Genomic DNA, 21,669 nt, shown 5'->3' with positions numbered 1-21,669 from the left:
AGAGCGTTCAATGGATCTCGAGGCGTAGTACGAAACCTAGGCGTCTCCACGGCGTCGCCGCCACTGGCGCCTACGCTGCTGGTCCCGGGCCGACGCCATACTCAAACCGGCGTGCTGCCCTGCGTGAATAATGTCCAGCAACTGGGGAGCATCATTTCATCGTCCGAATTCATTCAAATCTAGCGATGAACCCATCCCAATATCCATTCAATTCGGATGGGTTGGGATGGAGTGGTTCAATACGAACTGATGACCTGAGGTAGCATATCCAGATTGCATTATTGTTATACTATATATAAATTCGTGTGATGCTCTCAAAATTTTTTTCCTCGTCCGTGGTGATTTGTGTTTGCATTTCGTTGCATTGGGGTGTTTGGTTAGTCAATCTGTGTGCATGAAGTGAATCTATTTCTTCAGTTTTGCAAGTGTTTGACAATTATATCTTCCATAATTACGAAATTTTGGCATTTACAAAATCAAGTGGGTAGTAGATCATTGAGTTGTAGTTTGCACACGAACGTGTGAGTTACTAATCTGCAGTGTGCTATATGTCAACATAGTATACTGTGCAAAATCTGCACAAATTACATGAAAATTGAAATCATTTTCCTTTCCTCAACAGACTGAATTTACCGAGCAATTTCCAAAAGTTGATTTAGACATGTTGGCGCAGAGAAATTATTGTACAGCAGGTACAACTAATTCTTGGTTTTCTACGGTTCTAACTTTTTTCCTTAGAGAAGAGTATTTTTTACTGTTGGATATATGGCATATTTTTAAATTAGTAACTTAGCCTATTAATTATGGAACTTACCTCTCAAATAATATAATCTGAAAATTGCTCCTATAGAGATTTGAACTCAGGTTTTTGGAGTGCTACGACTTAGGTCACTGCAACAACTATGCTACATCTATGGTTCTACCTGTATATTCATTCTCACATATATTGTACCAGTTACACAAATTTGTGCAGGCAGCCAAGATGAGAAGGAGCTCAAATGCACAATTAGCTGATGCTGAAGACATGAAAGGTGCCAGCCAGCTCAAGGATACAAATTTTTTGAACGACGAAAAAGGATACAAATTGTCTGGTAATTTTCTGGACATTCCTGAGTTCTTATTAAAACTTTCACTTGAATCAGAAGGGAGTATATTCTTCGTTCCTTTTGTTTCACGTTCAATAACTTGGAAATACTCCATGTTTATGGAGTTAATGGTCGGACACTAATGAATAATGGAAATGTGGATTCTGGAGACAGGCAAACTGTTTTTCATATTTCTTTGAAAAATAAGCATATGTTGGTCTCTGTCATGGCAGAATAAGGCCACATTTCTTATTTTATGTTTTGTCAGTTATTTCTGTCGAACCTATTGAAAGCATTTTAAAATTTGGTCAATTCTATGACTACTTTCCTTTTCAATACCTTATCCAGTGGGAGGTCCAGACAAAGAACAAAAGTAACAATCTGGTGGTTCAAAATTAAAGATCATAGAGGTGGATGCCTCGGTTAAAATTAAGTTGGATATTAAGGTGGGGCTTCAGAAAAGCGTCCAGATGCTTATTCACTTTATATTGAGGAGGGTCAACGTGGAGAGGAGGCATCGAGAACAGTAGCCTTTGCACACAAAAAAAAAACAAAACAAAAAAAAACACCCCTTTTATGAAGAGATGCAGGTTGATCTTTTTATCTTTTATTTGCATCATTTGCTGATGGTCTGGTTGTCTTGATTGACTCTGATTTAATATTCTTCTCCCAATTAGCTGAACTGGAAAGTTCTCACAGAAATCTGATACGTAGCATATGGTTTTGGACACATCAAGGAGGACCATACAAAGGTACGCAATCTGATACGTAGTATCTTCTGCACAATACACTGTTTGAATTGGTTGGGGGAATATCCTGATGCCTCTCGTAGTGCAAAGAACAAAACGTTATGGTGAGCCAAAAAAGATATATATTCTACGATTCTACGTACTGGAGTATGGAAGTTTGAGATCGACAACAACATGATTGAGAACAAAACTGAAAGGTTACCCAGATCACTGTTGATTTGTTTTTGTTTCTTAAAAAAAAAGAGAGATTTGGAGGGAGATCTATCCCTCCAAGGCTCCAAACATTTTAAAGAAGAAATTGCGAACGTGTTGAGAATTGAACACGAGAGCTCAGGGTTGAAACCACATGCCAACTTACCACTGCATTATCAATTGCATCTCTAGTTTGGTTTTACTTTAATTAATAATATTATTATTTTGAAATTTTTATTCCACCATTTGAAATTTAATTAATTTCCAATTGATCCACGGAGCAATTGTTGTGCCCCATCTAGCCCATTTCCAGCTGCACCCAAATACTCCTCGAGGCCCAAATGTACCTGAAATAAAAGAGACCGATGGTGCTATTTTCTACTAGGTTGCATCCTTAGGTCTGTTTTGCAAAGTACTCCACTATGGTGTGTTTAGTTCACACTAAAATTGAAAGTTAGGTTGAAATTGGAACGATGTGATGGAAAAATTAAAAGTTTGTGTGTAGTAAAGTTTTGATGTGATGGAAAAGTTGGAAGTTTGAAGAAAAAGTTTGGAACTAAACAAGTCCTATGTTAATTTTAGGATCCGTATATCGATAGATTTAACTCGTATTTTTTTTCAATTCTAGATATAATTTTGTTTTGCGCATTTCCTGATGCATTTTGTACTGTAGCTGAACTTGGTGCACTGGATAGTACAATTATAGTGATACTGGTTGAAAATTGAAATATATAGAACCACAGTAGTACTGTGCAGCTAGCGATGCCTGCCTAGTGGTTTGTGGAAGGGAGCAACAAAGTTCCACGCTACTTTCTTGTCTGTTTGTCATCGCATATCATATCTCACTAGGCATTCATTGCTCCATATTTCAATGGCCCTAAAAAACACATGCGTATACCCATCCTTTTTCTAATTATATGAGATACTATGAATTATAAAATTGTGGTGTAATAACATTTTTCAAGATAATAGAAAAAAACTCTTTCCAAATCCCCAAAGTTCTCCACTTTATCATGATACTCCATTCGTTTTAGGTTATAAGACGTTTTGAATTTGGTCAAAGTCAAATTGCTTTAAATTTAACAAAAATTATAGAAAAATAGTAACATTTTCAACACAAGACAAATTTATTATGAAAATATATTCAATTATTGATTTGATGACACAAATTTATTATATAAATATTACTATATTTGTCTATAAACTTAGTCAAACTTGAAACAGTTTGACTTTAACCAAAGTCAAAACATCTTACAACCTGAAACGGAGGGAGTACTATATATAGTATGTTCCCGTGCTTCCCCTTGCGTTTTATCAAATATGTATACACACATGTTCATACGCGCATATATACCCCCATCAATAAATATTAGTATTTTGTTTTTGTAATTTTTACCATCTCTAGTGCAGAACTTACTATTGTTAATTACTCTCTCTGGGTTGATAACACTTTGACCATTATTTTTCATTATGATATGTATAAAACTGTTAAAAAAATATATGATTTTATTAAAGTATTTTTTAAGACTACTCTATGCATACAATTACCATATTTGAAAGATGAATATTTTAAAAATGATCCATAATTAAAGATTCTAAAGTTTGACTCCACCCTTGTCTAAAACGACAAATATTATCAGCCCGAAGGGAGCAGCTGTAGTACACTGGAAAAGGGCACCATTGCAATACAATTGTAATACCATTATTATTAGGGGCAATTGCATCCGTGCCCCCACTTTCAAAGCCAATTGCTGTTTTACCCCCACTTTTTAGGATTTGCACTTTTACCCCCACTTTTTGAATCTGAAGCAGCCATGTACCCCCATTCCTAACAGCCACAACTAACGGTGTTAGTTGTAGAGAAAAGGACATATATACCCTTGGTGGTTATTGCAATTTTGCCCCCATTTTGTTCAGCTTTGTGTGATTTTGCCCCCTATTTTTTTCAGCTTGTGAGTGTTATGATGTGAGGCTTTGAACGGCCTAAGCACGTGCATTCATTATGAACCCCTAAACTACAGGTCAACGCTACATGGATAATACAACAGGGTTGTGAATTGTTCAAAAAAAAAATACAACAGCAGCTCTGTGTCCAGTTCATTGCATAGAGCAACAAATGAGCAGTCCATGGTCAAAAAAAAAAATTAAAAATCACAAATATGAGGCAGTTACAAAATTTGAATAAAATTTTGACAGCATTTCGGCAGCATTTCGATAGAATTTTGACACAATTAGCACAAGTCACATATATAGCAAGCATTACATAGTGTCCCATAGAAATAAGCCACGATACATATAAGTCATCGACCACAAACATTACTTAATGTCCACAAACATAATTGCACACATCACATGTCCACAACATAGAATACACAACACCACATATTACAGTCCACAACATAGAAGGCACATTACCACATATTACAGTCCATATATACACAAAAGTGCACAACAAATAGATGTCCAAAATCATGCAAACCATGAAGCCTCTTCCTCCCCTTCCCCTTCTCCCTTTCCATTTGCACTTGATAGTTAAGAAAGAAATTAGCAATAACAAAAATAAGCAAAATATGAATATAAATAGAGGAAAATAGCAATATATTACTCACTTTAATATGGCTGCAGCACTTGGGTCGTTGCTACAAAATCATGCAAACCATGAAGCTAGCCTCCCTCCTCTTCCTCCCCCTCCCCTTCCCCTTCCCCTTCCTCTCCCCCTTGCACTTGCACTTGCACTTCATAGTTACATAAAGAAATCAGCAATAACGAAATAAGCAAATTCTGAAAATAAATAGAAGGAAATAGCAATGCATGACTCACTTGGAAGTGGCTGCAGCACTTGTGTCGTTGTTCCCATCTCCTGTCCCAATTTCTGAAGATGAGTGTATCCTTTTTTGACTTGCCGTGGGACCTCCTTGGCAAGTCTTGGCCGTGTGGCCTAGCTCATTACATTCAGTGCATTTCTTTCTCTTACTAGTGCCAGCCTCATCACTTGCCTTCATCCTAGCCACTCGTGGCCTCCTAGGTTTCCTTCTCAATCTAGGCTTCTTGATTTTGTAGCCTAGATCAACATGTGTCCATCTATCCTTCGATGTCATTGGATTGAAAGTCCATGCATAAGCCTTCTTGAACTTCTCAACGGAGAAGCAATCATCCACAAAATCATCCATATGGACATCCGTGCTAAGCTTTGCAATGAATGCTAAAGCATGACTGCAAGGCATTCCAGTCACTTGCCAAACCCTACAAGAATATGTTTGTTGCTCCAAATGTACGGCATGCCTAATGGTGCCCACAGTTAGTTCAGCTGTCCCAACTCCACATATCAATACCTCATGGTCCTTGATATTCTTGCTTTGAGCATTCAAAGACTTTGTAATAGCTGGAATGATTCTTCCCTCCATCTTACCAGCAAAGTTGTTTCTTGCAACAAACTTGGTTATGATCATCTGTCTTATTACATCATGCATGTCCACAATCCGTCGATCCTTGGTTTTTGAGACCCAACTATTGAAGCATTCAGAAAGATTATTATTGATGTAATCTACCTTGCACTCTTCAGAAAACTTGCTTCTACTCCAAATGTATGGATGATTGTCATCCAACCAAGAAAGTGCTTCAGGACACTTCTCCTCTATCTTGCCCATGTGGTATGTGAACTTCTCATTTGTGAAGCTTTTGGCAGCCGCCCACATATTTTGGGCAAATAGAGGGCCATGGAACTTCTTCTTCATATTCTTCCACAAGTGCCTCATACATTCTCTATGTTCCACTCCTGGATAAACATCATCTACAACACTTTCTATTCCTTTGCATGCATCCGTACTAATGACCAAACCTACAATAAGAGTATAGTAGGTGGTTAGTCAAATATGAATTGAAATGATGGAGGATGCAAGAAACAACTTTAAGAATAGACATACCTTTTGGAGTACCAATAGCTTTCTTCACATTCTGAACAAACCAAGTCCAGCTTTCCTTAGATTCGGTCTCAATCACCCCATATGCCACTGGAAATAGCCTGTTATGACCATCAATTGCAATAGCCGAAGCCAACTGGCCTCTAGACCTTCTAGTCAAGTGAGTGGAGTCCATAGCAATGTAAGGCCTGCATCCTTCCAAAAACCCATCGATACAGGGTTTAAGAGCAACAAAGAACCTCCTAAAGCAGACATCACCATTGCACTCTTCAGTGTCCAGCTCAACTACACTGCCTGGCACTGATCTCAATAGCTCTTCACGATAGGTAGGCAGCAGATCGTAGCTGTCATCCCACTTTCCATTTATAATGTCAAGTGCTCTCTCTCTACCTCTGAAGACCTTGAAATATGGGATATCAATCTGATGCTTCCTATTCAACTCCTCCTGCAAATCCTTTGCTCCCCTTGAGGGGTTATCCCGCAACAAGTCCACCACTCGATCAGCTACCCACTTAGTGGTGACCATTGTTTCACCACACTTATTGAAAGATCCACAAGTGTGCTTTGGTCCACTTGTCTTAACCTACAAGCAAAGAATAAATAGCTCATGTTTCATCTTGAACAAAAATTCCAAACAGAATAACCATTCATAAATACGCATGTAAAAGTACCTTGCATCCAATGTACTTAGGGCTTGTAGATGCAAAAAAACACCACTTGCAACCCTCTTCTGCTCTTTTGCAAATGGCTCTAAACCTTTTCTTGTCATTCTTGACAGTTTCAAAAGCATGATCATTCAAGATAGCATGATGGGTAACTGCTAACTTGCATTGATCCACATCTGGGAACACTACACCAACATCAATACAAGGATCCTGAACATCATATGCAAAGACAGGTACATCATCATCCTTATCAACAATTTCTTGATCAGGATCAAACTCAGGGTCAGAACAATCAGAGTCGGAAGATTCGGCCAAATCAGAATCATAGCTGCTATCACTATGTGCCACAAGTGATTCATTGTCAGAGTATATGCCCTCATCATCAATGCCTACTGCATCCTCATCATTTGACCCCTTTTTTATGGAATTCTTGGCTCTCTTTTTTTTGGCTCCCTCATTAGTGGCTCTCTCATTCCTTGCACTCTTTTTTTTGGCTCCCTCATTTGTGGCAATCTCACTTATGCATGCTCTAGACCTTACTGAAGGATGAAACCTACACTTTGTGGGTGAAAATTGCAATGGACCATTGAAATCATTGATTTTGGCATCAATGCACACAACCCCCTTATCTATATTGAGCTGAAACCACTCCCGCAAATGTTCATCGGATTTTATCTCAACAAAACCATCATCCAAAGAACGCCACAAACTCACATATTGTTTAGATCCCCACGTGTAGTGTTCAGCAATGAAATTAACAACTTGCAGCAGATCATACTTATGCATGTCAATATTTTGGGTTGGCAAGGTTTTACCCTGGAGGTATTGCTTTGGACCTCCATCCGGCAAACTGAAAAAAGACTCAACTCTAACAACTAATTGCAAATCGCTGTGAGTAGGCCTACAAATCACAACACAAGTGGCACATTTAGGTAAATCGTCCTAAATAGCAAAGTTATATAGAGAGACGAAAAAGCAACCGTACTGAATGCAGCCCTAAGATTAAAATGCATACTAGCTGGTAGTTCAAGTATATCTAAGTATATGTAAGTATCTAACTCTAAGTTTCATCTAGGTTTAGCTAGCTCTAAGTTTTCATGTCCATTTTCATAAGATAGCATGACAAGAATCAAATTACCTGTTGAACTCTTCCATCAAAATTAGCTCCATTGATATGATTTCCTCCATTGCCAACAACTTCCCCTTTTCTGCCTTATCTTGCCCTCGGCTGTGAGAGGCCGCCTCCACGTGGAAGAGAACTGGCCGCCGGCTGTGAACCTCCTGCGAGCGGGCGCCGGCGCACGCCCTCGGCCGCGGCCTCGCGCACCCGCGGCAGCGGCGGCGGCCACCGCCTCCTCGCACGGCCGCCGCCGCCTCCTCGCGCGGCCACCACCGACGCCGCCTCCCCGCCGCGCGAGCTCCCTCCCGCGCGTGCCTCGGCCGCCGCCTCACCGCCACAAGAGCTCCCTCGCCGCCGCCTCCCTTGCCGCCACCTCCCCGCCGCCGCCTCGCGCGCCTCTCGCGCGCGCCTCGGCCGCCACCTCCGCGCCGCGCGGGCTCCCTCGCCGCCGCCTCACCGCCGCATGCGCTCGCCGCCGCCGTCGTCGCGCTAGCTTGCTAGGGTTTTGAGTTGACTCGACCCAGGGAGTCCCGACGCACGGGAAGAGAAGAACCCTATCCATTCACTTTCCCTCAGGGGTAGAAGTGTCATTACATAATTCCTAAAACCTTTTTTTTAATTTCTTTTTGTATTTCTTTAACACATAATGTGGGACCCACCAAACGGCTGTCACAAATGGGAGTAGACGGCTGCTTCAAATTCAAAAAGTGGGGGTAAAAATGCAAACCCTAAAAAATAGGGGCAAAACAACAATTGGCTTTCAAAGTGGGGGCATGGATGCAATTGCCCCTTATTATTATTAATATAGCCAATTTATCTTTTGCACATACTTAAGCATTAATTGCCAAAATTTTAAAAATATTGGTTTCATGGATTCTGGGACAGCGTATACTTAACTCTGTATGGAGTAGCTGTTAAATTTTTAAAAAAATCACACCAAGTAATTAATTAATATCTATGTCATGGATATGTGGCTGCAGCACATTAATTTCTTGTGAAATAGATATTTTCCTTAGAAATATTTTAGATAAATTGCCATACTAAATTTATTCGAACAAGTATATGCTGATGTATCAATTGAGAGAAATTTTACAGTCTTTAATAGATATTTTAGGTACTTGAGAAAGTCATTATAAATTATGCTACTATACCTCCGAATACTAAAGACGATGGTAAACTTACCCATTAATTAAACCATTTAATGTGATAGATAAAAACAAAATTACCCTTAAATGTTACTCTCCGTCCCAGTGCCTATAACCTATGACCGGATTGATACATAATACAAATACACATACTATAAAAATTAATTCGGACAGAAGGACCATATAGATTCATATATAGTCTAAAGATATGTCTAATTCGGTGTTAGATTGCTATATTTTGGGATAGAGAGAGTATAGTACATTTTTCCGTGCCACCCGGTGTGGCAACATATTTCGCACATCGCCACAGTATTTTCCAAATCTTTTTAGATATGGGTTTTCCTTAATATCATTATAATGTTAAAATTCCGAAAATCATGTTCTTCCTAACGAACAATTCTACATTGGATGAGAAGGAAACAAGATATATACTGTACATTCCAATATAGGAGTATATGGTGGTTCTCTATGGCACGACGCCATGATTGGTGGATAGCTGCGTTGCCAGCAAATGTCATTTTTTGCGTGTACCCCTGCGAACAGTGCTGTCCTTGCACACAGTGGCACTTGCTGTCCTTCCATAGTTCCATTCATTCTAAGAAAAACTCACTGTCCTTTCAATTCGCTCTATACTTCAATTCATGCGTGGATTTATTTACATCATTCGTAAATATAGATGCATCCTTAAGAGGCACAGTCGCATGACACCTGCACATATGTAGCTGTGTTATGTAGTGGTGTGTGTGCCCTCTTGTGCATCTCTTTTGTAATTGTAATTGAAAAAAAACGTGCAATGTAAATACTCCTTCCGTTTCAAAATATTTGATACCGTTGACTTTTTAGCACATGTTTGACCGTTTGTCTAATTCAAAAACTTTTGTGAAATATGTAAAATTATATGCCTATATAAAAATATATTTAACAATGAATCAAATGATAGGAAAAGAATTAATAATTACTTAAATTTTTTGAATAAGACGAACGGTCAAACATGTTTAAAAAAGTCAACGGCGTCAAACATTTTAAAACGTTAAAACGGAGGTAGTAAGTGATAATGGCTTCATTTCTAGTTAGCATTGCTGTAAGCGCGGTGGCAATGGATTTGGTCATTAACGCAATACTCCGTCTGTTTAAGAAACTCCAAATCTTAAGGATGAATCTGGACAAGTTCATTGCTAGATTTTTTTTTATTTTTAACAGAGGGAGTAGGTCACAAACAGTTTTTGCCAAATTGGTCCAATTAGGGTCATGAACAGTTTCCGCTCGAGATAGGTTAATTTAGTTTGTTTCTTGTGCCATTTATACTTGTATTTTATAGCAAGCCAAAAGCAAAATTACAAACTTCAAATATTTCAAGTTATAGCTAATAAAAAATTAGTTTTTTAAATGGATCCTGGTATAGATGAATAGCATCTGATGTCGTGGGCAAATGTGGTGCAACCACATAAAACAGATCGATTTGTTCATGTGCAAATATGTGTGGTGCACCTACAAATTAAAACATATGGATATTTGATTTATCACTTCAATCAGCTCTTTACGATGGCATTTAACATTATACCTCCCCTAGCTACTAACTGAAAAAAGGGAACCTTGCATTGCTCACACAGGTACAGTGTTGCCAAAGGGCAATATACCACAGTTTGTGCTCAAATGTGTATATCTGTAGCATGAATGTTCTGTGTTCATATGGGTCCACGTGGTCAAGGAACAGGAGAGAATATTGTTTCAATTAATATATCTGAAACTACAAATTTGTTGTACCACCTACCTAGGGGTGACAACACTGCACATTTGGCTATTTAGGGCCACGCATATATGCATGAAAAATTGACACACGACGTTACTTGAGAACCTATTCATGCAGGTCTATGAGAAAACCCCACCAAAAAAAACAGATGTGCAAAATAATGCTGGATTTTCATATGCTATAAATTAAGTACTACTTTAATCAAACACCACATTGACACACAATGACACAAATTAAATACTCTTACGAATTCAAGTCATATATACTCTAATACGCACGTGCAGCTTGTTACTCAAATAAAGAAACAGGGCAATACGGATCAGTATATCCAACCAGGCTGCATGTAGGCCAAGAACCTGACAATTCGTTTTCCTTGGAGAAAGCAAAGAACGTTTGGAACGTGTGATGTACATGCAGATCGAGGAAAATAGCTAATCCTGCTCTTTCCCTTTCCAGCACAAAAAAAGATTCCTTCGTAGTTCGCACTGCATTTATACTCAAACCTGCAAGGCTCCCAAACAGTTTGAACCAAGGCGAGGGAAAAAAAAAACATCTCCATAGCCAAGAGAAAACATACTGTACATGTCAAGAGATTCCCTCTTCATATTCTTACAATCCTATTTACTCAAATTAAATCTTCATATTTCACTTCGTAAATTCCAACGGCTAATTTGGTCAGCACAAATTCAGCATCTCAATCAACACAATTTCAATGCATGAAGGCGATCAAGCTCACCACTCTCCTGCCATACAAGATGGACCGCCACCGCTTGGAATTTCCGCAGTGACGGCAACACGAGGAAGAGGCAACACTAGCGGATGTATGAAGGAGTCTGCCAAGCTCGGCTATTTCCGGCGAGCTTGAGAGTATAATCGAGATAGAGGCCGGTGGAAAGACGAAAGGCGGCGTACTCTTGGGCTTAGTGTGGAGGCAACGGTGGCGGCCTCGCGGAGAGGTGACGACACCTTGGCTTGGCATGGCAGAGTTCCACTTCTCAACAGGGATGCATGACACTCCTAGGTAAGAAGGCGGCGGTGCTGGTGGGTGTGGGTGGAGGCACATGGACTTCTCTCAACAATAAAGTTGCTCTCGCTGTCAAACTATTCCCTCTGCCAAGTTTGATCACTCAATTTCTTGATTTGGCTAGTCGGATAAGATAGTCACCGACATAGCCAACCAGATGGGATAACCCCTTTTTTTTTAGCATGGAGAGTGGGACCAAATGTCCAAGCTATCTCCCATACTCCCTATGTCCAAAAAAAAATAATATTTTTTAAATTCATATCTAACATACGAAGATAATACTCTTCGTTGAAAAAAAAACAACTTCAGAATCTAGACACAACTTTATTTTTTATAAGACGGAAAGACTGTACTCCTATACTCCTACATTTCACCATTTTTTTCCCCGCGTAAAAACAAACCCCCGAATTGACCGTCCACTGTAGCATCACTCCATCAGACTTGAAGCGAGTGAGAGACAGAGCGCTGCGTTAAAAAGAAAAGAGGAAAGAACCGGACGCAGAGCCCTACTGTCAAACTGACAAGGCAGGAAGAAGAAAGGGAAGCCCCCCCTACCAAGCCCTAGCCTCCTTGTCCGTTTGCTCCCCCCCAGCGCCACCCCCCGTCGACACGCGTCGCCCACCCTCTGCCATTCCCTCTTCCGCCCTCCCAGCCACTACTACGCTTTTACTCCCTGCCGCGCGCGCGAGATCTTCACCTTCACCGTATCCGCTCGCGTTTTGCACGCAGTTGATTTGCGCTTTGTTTTTGCATCCTACGAAACTAACCGCACACCAATCACCTCCTCCACCACCGCACAGAGCTATAGCTAGCGAGGAGCGTGCTACAGTGCGCTGCGCAGGAGAGAGAATCGATCGATGGAAGAACGCGACAGGAGCAAGCTAGCCAGCCTAGCTGTAGCGACGTGACAGCAGTTTGATCTTTCTTTTTTTCTTATGATGGCTAAGCTTATACGTAAGCCGATCGATCGATGGCGAGATAGATCAGAGATTAATATACAGGGGTAATTAATGTACTAATTACAATTAAGTGTGTGGACGAGCGAGCCGTGTGGAGTTACAGCTAGCTAGCGCTTATGCTACTCCTACTTAAGGCGAGACCCCAAACTCCAAGCATACGATCAGGTAGCCAAACCACACCACCATAAAGCTAGCTTGCAAAGGGGATAGAGTAGTAGAGAGAGAGAGAGAGGAGAGGAGGAGGAAGAAGATGGGGAGGGGGAAGGTGGAGCTGAAGCGGATCGAGAACAAGATCAGCCGGCAGGTGACGTTCGCCAAGCGCAGGAACGGCCTGCTCAAGAAGGCCTACGAGCTCTCCCTCCTCTGCGACGCCGAGGTCGCCCTCATCATCTTCTCCGGCCGCGGCCGCCTCTTCGAGTTCTCCAGCTCATCATGGTACGTATAGCACCAAACCAACGCCGCCGCCGCCGCCGGCGTGCTTGTTCCGGCGCAGCAGCGCATCATCATCGATCGATCTAAGTCTAATAAGATAATCAATTAACCCTAACTAAATAAAATGATAAGAACAGTATATATGGTTATGATCAGTGAAACACTCGTCGATCTGAGGGAAAATCCGGTCGAGATCGAGGGAGTGGGGAGACAAATTGAACTGCAGGCTAGCTAATTTAATCGTGTCGATCGATTTCTAGCTTTTGTTGATCTTTATATATACGAACGCATGCACTTTCCCCTTTGTTTTTTTTTCCCTTCGATCTGCTTGGAGCTCATATGCTATAGATCTTGGGGCATATGTATCTGTCAGCTTTCGAGAGCGGCTATGTCCATCGATCCCTCTTTTTTTTCTCTTTCTTTTTGTAGTATCAGCTGCCATGCATATATCAGATTTCGTTTTCGCGTGCTTTTAGTGCTTCACTTATCTGTTCGCCATATCTGATTTCTTCTCATCCTTTGCCGACGTCGTCTGAGCAGTCTGACCTCCAAGATCTGGCGAAATAAACCTCAATCGTTGCTATTTCTTGCCTTGAATCTGCATAAACATGACAATAGATCCTTCTATTTTTTTTCTTCAAGACAAGATCTTGCTGTTTCTTCCCTTGCTATTTTTCATTCAAAGATTCTTCTTTTTTTTCTAAAAGAACTATATATATATGAATCGAGTTTCATCTTCATCGATCTGTCTCTCTCCTTTTGTTTTCTGTAAACACACACACGAGCGTACGTATATATACTCTCATCTCTACTTTTATCAAAAAGAAACACACATGTTCTAGCTTCAGATCCCAAAATAATCAAACAGGAAAATATATATAATATGCAATTAGTTCAGATCCCGAGGTAGATTTCTTGATTATTTCCATTTTCCAAAGTGAGGCGCGCGACAACTCGACGCGGTTCCTCTTTGCACACACACACAGTATAACTGTACGCAAGGGGTAAGAACAAAGGAGCAATCCCTTCTGGGTTGCTGCTTGCTTCTCCCATTTTTAGCTATTTCAGAATTTCACTTTCTGAGACTCATCTCTCTCTCTCTACCAGCTGCATTATTTCACTTCCCTTTTTTCCCATTTCTGCCTATTACACGGATGGCCTCTTTGTGGACTCGTCCAAATTGAGGCACGGTAGCTGGTGTCAAAATGAACCTGCAGGCCCAGCCCGGTTATGTATATGTATAGCTATATAGCTTTTCTTGCAAGAGGTATATACACTTTGTAGTTTTAGCCAGTGGTCCAGCTAGCCATGGATGGATATATTATACACACGTATATATAGTACATGTATGTACGAGTGTTAATTAAACTCGTTTAGTTAATTTCCAAAGTCCTTTTTTATTACTACAGCTAGCCTGATCTGTGTTTTAGTGTGTTACTGTTCCATTAGTTACTGTTCTATTGAAGAGAGCGCGTACACGTTGTTGTTTTATTTCTCTTTTTCCGATCCGGTGTTCCTTTTTTTTTTCTTTTGGTCATCTTCCTCGAGTCCCGAGCAGTAGAAATACTACTACTGCCCTGCAAAGCACACACATCAAGTGATGTGTTTTTCTTCAGAGCTTCAGACGTGTCATATCAAGCAGGTCAGCACGCATTACATGCAATATAATACTCCTATATGGACACGCAGAACTCACTTTGATCATGTGTGACCAAGCTGGATGAGCCGTTAATTTGTTGTTGGGACAGGGTATTGAATCATTAATTGCGGTTTTTCCTCTTTTTCCTGTCTTGTTCTACTCAGAGAATTGAACGGTGAACTGTATAGGCAGAGCTAGTCCTGCATGCATCGGTTTTCTGAAATTATTAACTATACACACACATGCACAATTGCTAAATCTGGTATACATGTCTTGCTGACTCACATATTCGTTCCTCCTAATTAAAGCACTCATTTATTTATTTTACACGGTTTTCAATGATATACTTTAAATATTAATTTGTTTGATGTTATATTTCTATGAATATGAAATTAGCATCATATGAAAATACTTTAAAACAAATATAGTGATATAACATGCATAATACTTAGCATATACTTGTATGATTAGCATGGTCATTAATCAAAAGTTGCCGAGCTTGAATTTTCTAAAGGACAGGGTGCCTTGTAATTTGGGACAAAGAACCATTGGAAAACGAACACAAAGAAACTTTCATTACATTAATTATCTGAAAAAGAAAGAAACTTTCATTAACCTCGTACAGTAAATAGAAAAGAGGAACTATGCATGTATAACGAAATAGCTAGGATCACAGCAATTAATTAGTTGTTCTCTGGCTTTACTTTTCTTTTGGAGTAACTTTAATTTTTCTTTGGAGGATGAAGTAGTTAATTATACAGGTTTCCAATTCTTGTTTGGTAGATCCTTTTTTATGTTCCTGGAAGAGCTACTATATTTTTGTACTTGAGATGGAGCTGAGGTACCGTTATCTAGCTATGTCGCATCTCAAGGAGTTACGAATTAACATATATCACCAATATCACAAAAATGCTCCATACAAAAAGATCATAAAAATTCTTGAATTTGCTTGCTGTGTTTTTTTACTATATATGCTTGGAATTAAAAAAATGACTGAATTAATCGTTTGCAATCTTTAACGGTGCGTGCAGTACCAAATTGGAAAGGTATCCACTTGTTCAAACTTAAAAATATTTTTTTTACTGATATTACTCTCTAAAAAGGTGCATGGGAAATGCTATTGGAACTACTAGTTTTCGGGACATTATAAGAAAATGTATGCATATATATATATATATATGGACTTATGATATGGGCCAGATACCTATATATATAGAAGATATATGTGTGCTACTACCTCCATTCAACAATACAAGCATTTGAGCCAGTTCTGGTCAAGGATATAAACATCCTGCACTATTAGCTTGTACTTGTCAAATTAATGATCTCTAATTCAAACTTTCTTGCTACTTTACCCCCAATCACCCTTCCCAACCATCTTAATCTTTGCTAAACATTCTAGAAATGCTTATTGTTGGATGGAGGAAGTAGCTATTAACTACTCCTATAGTTTTTTTAACTACCTCATATTAATTTTGTAATCCTAATAAATGCACTATATATGCCCACTTTTACCGTGTTTCCAAACTGGCATCAAGCTAAAATGAATGTTAATTTAGTTTCCCCATAATTTTATGAGAATCGCAAAATTGTACCTATTTTAAACAAATCAAAGTCACTGAACAAATGAACGGAGGTTAATTATTATATTCACCTGATATAGGCAGACTAGGTTGGGCTAAGAGGGACATTAATTTGGGCATCTAGGTTTTGAAATGGGAGATATGGAGAGTGAACCAAAAAAAAACTGTTAGTGAATTAGTACATGATATATACTAGTATTATTAGTGGGAACCTAGAGAAATGCAAAGAATGTTGCGCAAATCATCATTTTGTGTAAATTAAAATGGGATATACACTATGGGGAACTATAGCTGAGTGTCAATCCCCACCTTTTGTTTGTAATTAAACATGTGTTTATGCTACAAATTACTCCCTCCGTACTCATAAAGGAAGTCGTTTAGGACAATGTTTAAGTCAAACCTTGGGAATATAAATTATGAATAACTCTCAAGTTGTTGAGTTTGAAAATGTAAAAAATATATGAATAGATTTGTCTTGAAAAATACTTTCATAAAAGTATACATATATCACTTTTCAATAAATATTTTATAGAAACAAGAAGTCAAAATTGTGTTTTGGAGACCGTGTCACTGTCCAAAACGACTTCTTTACGAGTACGGAGGGAGTATGTTCTACATATTGGCTAATATTGTTGAACCCTTCGGATCAATCTTAGACACAGTAGCCATTTTACCCACTGATGCAGCAACCCAATTAGGTATCTACTAATTAGCATCATAGTGCAAATTTGTACTTTTCAAGTGGAAAATAGAAATTATTTGTCCTCCTTTACTTTAATTTCTTGATAATATGATATATGTAACATAATTTCTCTTTGCTCCCAAGCATATAAAAAACTTCAATTTGATATGTCCAAAAAATGTCATATATATAGCATGTAATCCTCTGTGGCAAACACGTTTTTTTGGCTCAAATTAAGAAGAGGAAAAAATGGTATATATGTATAAACCTAACAAAAATGCCCCAACAAGAATAGCTTTATTTTGTGAACAAGGTCATATAGACCAGGGAACAAAAACCCTGTACTGTGCTTCTATTTTGCTATGCATTTTGGATAAGTGATTCTACAGAAATATGACTATATAGGAGATATTCTCAAATCTGATCTTTTCTATTAATTAGCCCATACGATATGAAGACATATCTTCCTCTGTTCTGATTCTATTTGTTGTGCTAAGATAGTCTACAGGATTTGCTAGGTTGCCACCTGCCGTCAACAAAATTCAGCTCATCAGATTTTGTTATAGTTGCTAGCACAGTTATATTATACGTATATCTCTTTTGAGAATATATTATTACAGTCCATTGATTTTTCTTGTAGAGTGGAAAATATTATTGTGTTTTCTAACCGTAGGAGTTCATGTGGTGTTATTTATTTTGGATAATGTGGTGTATTTTTATGAGAAATCAGGATCGCGTCAACATGAAAGTTTCATCTAATACATTATTAAGTGCATCGTAGCAACAATTCATATATTAACTCAAAGGTAGCTTTGAAATTAAGATGCATGTCATTAATGCATAATAGAGAAATCAGGTTACCAAATTATATTAAGCCCATATATTAACTCAAAGGTCATAGCTTTGACAAATGCTCCTTACAGATTTCTCCTTGAACCAATTTGTAAAATATCCTCTCCTTTTTTTTTGCGCGAACGCTAAATATCCTTTGTTTAACAACCTCGTCAATTTGTCCATTTCATATGTGTGAACATCCTTGTACATTCTTTTTTGTGCCGTTTGAAATAAAACTTTGAATAAATATGCACAACTTAAATGCTTAAATGTCAATTGGATTTGGATGAAACAAAACCAAAGTTTTAGAATTTACGATCTATCATTATGAATTTATGTATGATATATCACACTCTTTCTGAATAAACTTCAGAATAATATAAATTGCTTAATTATGGTATACATGAGCATATATAGCTTGCGCAAATCAAAACTGTACAGTAGGTGTGTGTTCAATTCAGAATAGTATTCTATTTCGAATTTAAATTAATAATACCTTCTGTAGTAATTTCTATATTAGAAAATTTATACATACAAGGAGCACTGTTAATTAGCTAGCTAGCTTTATGGGTTCCACTAATCAATTTATATATAATAATGTGCTAAACTATACAGCGTCCATGCATTTTTATTCTTCATGCCTAATTAATTTGATTCACCATTAATTAATTCTACGTACAATGTTCGAATGTGTGACTATATATGCTGCATCTGCAGTTCTGCACCTCATTCAGTACTAAATTCAAGTTCAGGTTCATTAATTAATTCACTTATTCCTTCATTTTTCACTTCCAGCATGTACAAAACCTTGGAGAGGTACCGCAGCTGCAACTACAACTCACAGGATGCAGCAGCTCCAGAAAACGAAGTAAGCATCCTCTTAGTTTCTTAATTAACAATCTTTGACAAATCAATTACTTCTTACTAGCAGAACATATATTATGATTTATGAGTCAGTTATTCGCTTATAGTATTCTCTACTCACTAAAAAGGATTATGTTACCCTTTTTTTTCTTATGAGATGAAGGGTCGTGTTATCTTTGTTAATTTTTTGGGACATTGATGTTATCCTTAATGTCGAATGCATATATAGGGTTTTCTCTAGCTTCATGTTTTGCTCTGATATGTGCAGTGATGCTCATGCAAGTGAAAATGAGCTGGGCTCTTACCGTGCGTAGGTTAACAGGCCGGCCCATTAATAGCTAACAGTTTAGATGGGCCGCAATGCTAGATGCCGCGGGGGACGAAGGCCTTACATTCAATGGGCCGTAGGGCGAGATACGGCCCACGTCGGAGGTTGTGGGCCGTAGGGCGCATTGTGACTTTGGGCCGAATATGCTTACTTAAATTGGGCTTAGAATTGTGAGAGGTTTCTGTTCGGATCCGAAGAGATTGATGCCATGTTGTCTATGTTAACATTCCTCATGCATAAGTAGGTTTAGCTGATAGTCTAAAACAGGAGTGAATTTAGTAGACTTGGTTTGCAATTAGAATGCTACATGGTTTCCTGAATACTTTGTTGTGCCTACAGTTTGTTAACCATCTTTTTTTTCCCCTTCGGCCAATATGGTCTGATATCTTGTAGCTTCAGGAGTCATGAGCTAATCCGTGTGTCTGCAATTTTGTTGTTTAAACCAGATTAATTACCAAGAATACCTGAAGCTGAAAACAAGAGTTGAATTTCTTCAAACCACACAGAGGTAGTCTTCAGAGATGAATGTGGCCAATCATTTCAGCTTCTTATCTACTACAGAGTTGCTATGTTCTTCCTGAGGGACAGAGTTTCTATGACTTACTAGCAAGCACTTCACACCATGCAGAAATATTCTTGGTGAGGATTTGGGCCCACTAAGCATGAAGGAGCTGGAGCAGCTTGAGAACCAGATAGAAGTATCCCTCAAACAAATCAGGTCAAGAAAGGTAAAAATGTTTGTTCGCCATGTTACCTATGCAAGCAAATGGCACTTTTTGATATGCTCTTCTTAAACACTGAACCTAGATTAGATTAATAATGAGCTTATTATAATTTTTTACTGCAACTATCATGTAATTCGGTACTTATTACCCCTCAACTGTATGGATTTGTTTATGTGCATGGCTTTTAACACAGGCTCAATATTTCTGCAGAACCAAGCACTGCTTGATCAGCTGTTTGATCTGAAGAGCAAGGTACTGAATAAATTCTGGTTCTTTTCTTTTTTCCTCTGCACCTAAATTAAATCTGTGCACATATGACAAACACTAAAATTGATTCTGCAGGAGCAACAGCTGCAAGATCTCAACAAAGACTTGAGGAAAAAGGTAACACAGCCATCGATCACCCTGAAAGTCATTGCGTGCATCAGTATTCGGACAACATACATCTTTTTCCTTGCTAAAGTCCCAACCATGATCTTTTCATGGCTGCTAAAATGTTTCACGAAAGTTACAGTATTTGCACGGAATAAACCTTTTTCCCCGGTACGGCTTAAAAGTTAATCAGCTTCTCATACCGCTGAAGCGTTTGTTTGTTCGTGCAGTTACAGGAAACCAGTGCAGAGAATGTGCTCCATATGTCCTGGCAAGATGGTGGTGGGCACAGCGGTTCTAGCACTGTTCTTGCTGATCAGCCTCATCACCATCAGGGTCTTCTCCACCCTCACCCAGATCAGGGTGACCATTCCCTGCAGATTGGGTATTCTTCTTTTCTTCCAGTTACAGTTAATTTCTTGCCTGAAAAAATTCCCAAAATGCAGAGGTCATGTTCTTTTTAAACTATTCACTAAATTATTAAACAGAGTATTTGCTCAAGTTCGAACAATACACTTTCTTAAAAGATGGTTTGCTATGTATTACTTAGACCACTTATCTCGATTTACTTGTATATTTTATTTTTTTTCAAATATTTAATTTATAACTATATAATCGAGTATATCGATAATCCTGACAATAATTCGCCCAATAATCTAGATCAAATTGGGCCTAATTTTGTCTTTGTTATTCAGTAATTTAAAATTTATGTATATATACTCCATCGTTTTCATAGCTTTAATTTAATTTTTCCTTGGTGAAGGTATCATCACCCTCATGCTCACCATCACCAGGCCTACATGGACCATCTGAGCAATGAAGCAGCAGACATGGTTGCTCATCACCCCAATGAACACATCCCATCCGGCTGGATATGATGTGTGTGTTCAGTTCAGGCTTCAGGCTTCAGAGAAGCCAATGCAAACAGTGTCCTGTAATCCAGTAATTACAGGGCATATGTAATGTAATGTAATGTAATCCCTGATCTATATTTTGCTAAGTACGTGCGTGCTCTCTTACGACCTTCTCCCCCAAACAGTTAATCAGGGGAATAATAATTTCGTTTGATGCACGTACTGTATGTCTGTATCTGTCACTGTATCGTAGGACCGTCCATGTATAACAATTTCCGTTTTGGATGTGGTAACAAGTTAATTGGCACTTAAATTTATATTTGTGATGATCTGGGAGAGTACCTAATCTCAAAAACTTGTGGAGATTATGTTAGGGAGTAGTGCAAGAAATGTTTTAAGACGGCAGCTGTTATCTCATGAGATATTGATAATGATGTTGTCTCTGCTGCTGTCGCGATCGCCAAATTATGCTGTTTTTTTAGATTATACCGAAATATGCTGATGGATACGTGGTTTTGATCTGTGGCCGTTGCGAAGTAAGCGCGATTTATTTCTGCAGGCGTTCGAATCACGTTTTACTGTTGGCGGTAGTTACTGCACGGTGACTGTTCGACGAAATGCCAAAACAACCCGCAGGCTGCAGCCAGTCGACATGTGCGGCGGCCGTCGCCCGATCGCGCGGCTAGCTAGTAGCTGTCGGCACCGCCGGTTGGTTACCCGCACCACCGGGCCCTCGCCGTCGCCGTC

The 21,669-nt window shown here is 39.0% G+C and overlaps 2 protein-coding genes across 2 annotated transcripts; one reads left to right on the top strand and one right to left on the bottom strand.

Annotated features, from left to right (window-relative positions):
* Nucleotides 1–4,842: 4,842 nt before the first annotated feature.
* On the bottom strand, nucleotides 4,843–7,799 carry LOC136355518 (uncharacterized). The gene is made up of 5 exons (XM_066308211.1): nucleotides 7,750–7,799; nucleotides 7,094–7,512; nucleotides 6,618–7,003; nucleotides 5,950–6,529; nucleotides 4,843–5,864 (listed from the first exon to the last, which is right to left on the bottom strand). Exons 1-5 carry the CDS (start codon nucleotides 7,797–7,799, stop codon nucleotides 4,843–4,845), a joined length of 2,457 nt encoding a protein of 818 aa, XP_066164308.1.
* A 4,967-nt stretch (nucleotides 7,800–12,766) lies between these two features.
* Nucleotides 12,767–21,384, top strand: LOC4332059 (MADS-box transcription factor 1-like). Its single transcript, NM_001417365.1, has 8 exons — nucleotides 12,767–13,044; nucleotides 18,575–18,647; nucleotides 19,418–19,479; nucleotides 19,600–19,699; nucleotides 19,907–19,948; nucleotides 20,039–20,080; nucleotides 20,299–20,453; nucleotides 20,832–21,384. The coding sequence occupies exons 1-8, from the start codon at nucleotides 12,860–12,862 to the stop codon at nucleotides 20,944–20,946; spliced, it is 774 nt and encodes a 257-aa protein (NP_001404294.1). The 5' UTR covers nucleotides 12,767–12,859; the 3' UTR covers nucleotides 20,947–21,384.
* Nucleotides 21,385–21,669: the final 285 nt, after the last annotated feature.

This window comes from Oryza sativa, chromosome 3 (genome assembly GCF_034140825.1).
Source record: "Oryza sativa Japonica Group chromosome 3, ASM3414082v1".
NCBI lineage: Eukaryota > Viridiplantae > Streptophyta > Magnoliopsida > Poales > Poaceae > Oryza > Oryza sativa.
The sequence above is the reverse complement of the archived record's forward strand: the minus strand, read 5'-3'. Positions and strand labels throughout refer to the sequence as shown.

Bases quoted from the DNA above. Each gene is read 5' to 3' on its own strand.
- LOC136355518 (XM_066308211.1), bottom strand. From the start codon at position 7,799: ATGGAGGAAATCATATCAATGGAGCTAATTTTGATGGAAGAGTTCAAC. The intron at 7,513-7,749 runs GTAATTTGATTC...TGTGATTTGTAG, and splicing joins TTGATGGAAGAGTTCAACAG to GCCTACTCACAGCGATTTGC. The intron at 5,865-5,949 runs GTATGTCTATTC...CTCTTATTGTAG, and splicing joins AGCTATTGGTACTCCAAAAG to GTTTGGTCATTAGTACGGAT.
- LOC4332059 (NM_001417365.1), top strand. From the start codon at position 12,860: ATGGGGAGGGGGAAGGTGGAGCTGAAGCGGATCGAGAACAAGATCAGC. The intron at 19,480-19,599 runs GTAGTCTTCAGA...CACACCATGCAG, and splicing joins TTTCTTCAAACCACACAGAG to AAATATTCTTGGTGAGGATT. The intron at 19,700-19,906 runs GTAAAAATGTTT...ATATTTCTGCAG, and splicing joins AACAAATCAGGTCAAGAAAG to AACCAAGCACTGCTTGATCA.